The sequence below is a fragment of the Pinus tabuliformis genome, chromosome 5_2, assembly GCF_031772625.1.
Source record: "Pinus tabuliformis cultivar Carrire ecotype Pingquan chromosome 5_2, CPIR1, whole genome shotgun sequence".
Taxonomy (NCBI): Eukaryota; Viridiplantae; Streptophyta; class Pinopsida; order Pinales; family Pinaceae; genus Pinus; species Pinus tabuliformis.
The window spans coordinates 417045254-417048094 of NC_142306.1; the positions used below are offsets into that span (position 1 = coordinate 417045254).

Consider the following 2841-nt stretch of genomic DNA (forward strand, 5'->3'; position numbering starts at 1 on the left):
AATACCAAAACATTTATAATACCGGGGTGTTACAGATTTCCAATGAAAAAAAAAGTAATAACATGGAATGAAACAATTCACATGGATAGATGAAACAATTTATGCCCACCAAAAGAAACACAAGTTGTTATCATTTCAAAAGAATTTATAGGAAGCTTGTAAAGGGAGGGGTAATTTTATCATTTTTGGAGGGTTTATAAGTGTGTAGTTTAAATATATATGTTTTGGAGTTTTTGGATAGAGTAAGTAAAAAGATGTGTAATCAATTTTTTTTAGCCCGTTTTTCATATAAATGGATTCAGCCTTTTAAGAATTTCTAAAAGTTTTAAAAACTAAGTTCACAATCAAATCTTATGATAATCATGTGCATTTCTGTAAATTAATCATAAATTTTGACTAATTCTAGATTTACAAATGATAATCATGTGCATTTCTGTAAATTTTGGGAATTTGAAAATATAAGCAACCTCAAATTTCATTAATAATTTATTTAGAAATATACCATCTCTAAAGCAACATTTATTCAATCTTCTATATAAAATTGATCCGCTTAAAAAAACTGTTCTGTTTGGACAACATCCCTCTACTTTCCAGTAGCTGTCATCTAAATTTAAAAACGAAATACACAACCGAGATCTAGATGGCATCTAAATTTAAAAACGAAACACATAACTGCGAACTAAATACTTAACGTGCAGCGTATATGTCATGATCAAGATCTGCATAAGCATCATGATCATGAGTTGGATACCACTGAATGTTGTTGTTTAGCGTCCTGGATGTGACCCTTTCCATCCAAACCTTTTTTGAAAAACTTGGTGATATACTCCCTGTAAGGAGCTCCCTGGTACAATGGAGGATGCTGTTCGTCTATCAATTCTCTCTTGGGTGACACCACCATATCACGCGGTGGGCTGCAAAACACGGCCCATGACATTCTTGAGCGGTCCTTCTGCACCATGCTCCTGTGTTCAATACTCTTGTATTTTCCATTGCTCAATATCTGCCAATCAACATGCCAGTTATTAACCTACAATAGGAACAATAATCACTATAATCATTAAACTAGTTCAGTTAAATCTAATAATATTAGAGTGGTTGAAACAATGTGATGTTATCATTTTTACTCAGATTCAAAACCAGGAACAATAATTACTATAATCATTAACCTAGTTCAGTTAAATTTAATAATATTAGGGTGGTTGAAACAATGTAATGTTATCTTTTTTTATCGAGTTTCAAAACCAGAGGGATATTTTTGATCTTTTCTGATAAGACTTACTCCAGAGGACTTAATAAAGAGGTTCCTTCTGGATCATTAATTCAGGATATAACAAATTACCACCATGATTAAAAAAATAAATAGATTGAAAAAAAAATAACGCACCTCTATCTGATCAGCAATATTCACAACCAGAGCACCTGGAATGCACTGGACATCAATCCAGGCTCCATCTTTGCGAATCTGCAGCCCTGGGGTTTGGTCCTGAAGAAGAAATGTGATAGCGCCCGGATCAGAATGGGGAGCCAGCCCAAGCACCAGATCTGGTTGAGGACATGGTGGATAGTAATTCATTCTTATAAACATCTCTTTTCTCTCCCCACCAACGCTCTCGTTCAAAGAGTTTTCAGTCTCTAGGCCCAGATCACGCGACAATACCTCCATCACCAGTTCCAATAATTTCGACAACTCTCTGCTGTATTCATCCATTGTTTCCCTGCAAACACAAAATCCTTCATCAGACATCTTAGGCTCCGCCGAATGCGCCACAAAAATAGAGTATACAGAGATCAAAATTTTGAAAGAAAATGAGGATGTACGTAAAATCAGAGGGTTGTGTGAGCCATTTGCTCATATCCCTCCTATGAGGAGGCCAAATAGCGTTATAGTAATAGTCTCCCCATTCCAACTTAGCCTCTGAATCTGGCGAATATCCAATTTTGCTGCCATAGCCGATGATATTCTGTGCTTCGTTAGCGTATGCTTCCTTCTCTTCATTGGAAAGTTGAAAGAACGCCTTGCCCACCGCTTGAACTCGAGTAATAAGAGAGTCAGGGATGCCATGATTTATAATTTGGAAGAAGCCCCAACTCTCTGCAGCCCCTGAAATTTGTGCAGCGATGCTGTCATATTGATCCTTGTAGATATGATCATGTTTCTGGGAGGTGAATCCTAGCTGTAGGTCGATAATGGGGAGTTGGAAGCTGTTAGGATCATGGTGGGTTTTCTCCACCGGTCTCACGTACTGGGGTGGAACCGTTTGGATTCCACTGTCTGCTAACGCCTGCACTCTGTTAAATGCCCATTTCTCCATAGCCATTGTGTGTCAGCACACAAGTTTAGGCCGAATATGCAGTTCAGAGTTTCTCGCGGAACAGATACCGAGAGCAAATATCCTGTTCAATAGAGAAATAAGTTGCATATCTCTTTCTTGGTACTCTGGAAGTTCAAGTTAAATAGTGAATTGAATGGTATAAAGAAGACTATAAATTATCAAGACTTCCAAGTCAAATAGTGAATTGGATTGCAGATTCCCGGAATATTTCCGGAATCTGCAATCGACTTAAGCTCACAAGAATGAATTGAATGGTTTTTTAAGAAGACTATAAATTATCAATGCATGGTTTATTGAGGTGGACAAATTGAATGGTATAAAGAGATTATAAATTATCAAGATTTCCAAGTCAAATAGTGAATTGAATGGTATAAAGCAGACTATAAATTATCAAGGCATGGTTTATTGAGGTGGACAAATTTTTCAGATTGTTAAAGTGGTTCTTAAAAGAAATTTAAGAAATTTTGCACCATCTGTGTTTGAATCATATATTTTGATGATAGAA

At 36.4% G+C, this 2841-nt stretch overlaps 1 protein-coding gene across 1 annotated transcript; it reads right to left on the reverse strand.

The window, feature by feature from the left end:
• Nucleotides 1-457: 457 nt before the first annotated feature.
• LOC149159328 (flavonol synthase/flavanone 3-hydroxylase-like) lies at nt 458-2578 on the reverse strand. The gene is made up of 3 exons (XM_089433472.1): nt 1822-2578; nt 1388-1718; nt 458-1003 (listed from the first exon to the last, which is right to left on the reverse strand). Exons 1-3 carry the CDS (start codon nt 2319-2321, stop codon nt 737-739), a joined length of 1098 nt encoding a protein of 365 aa, XP_089289598.1. The 5' UTR covers nt 2322-2578; the 3' UTR covers nt 458-736.
• Nucleotides 2579-2841: the final 263 nt, after the last annotated feature.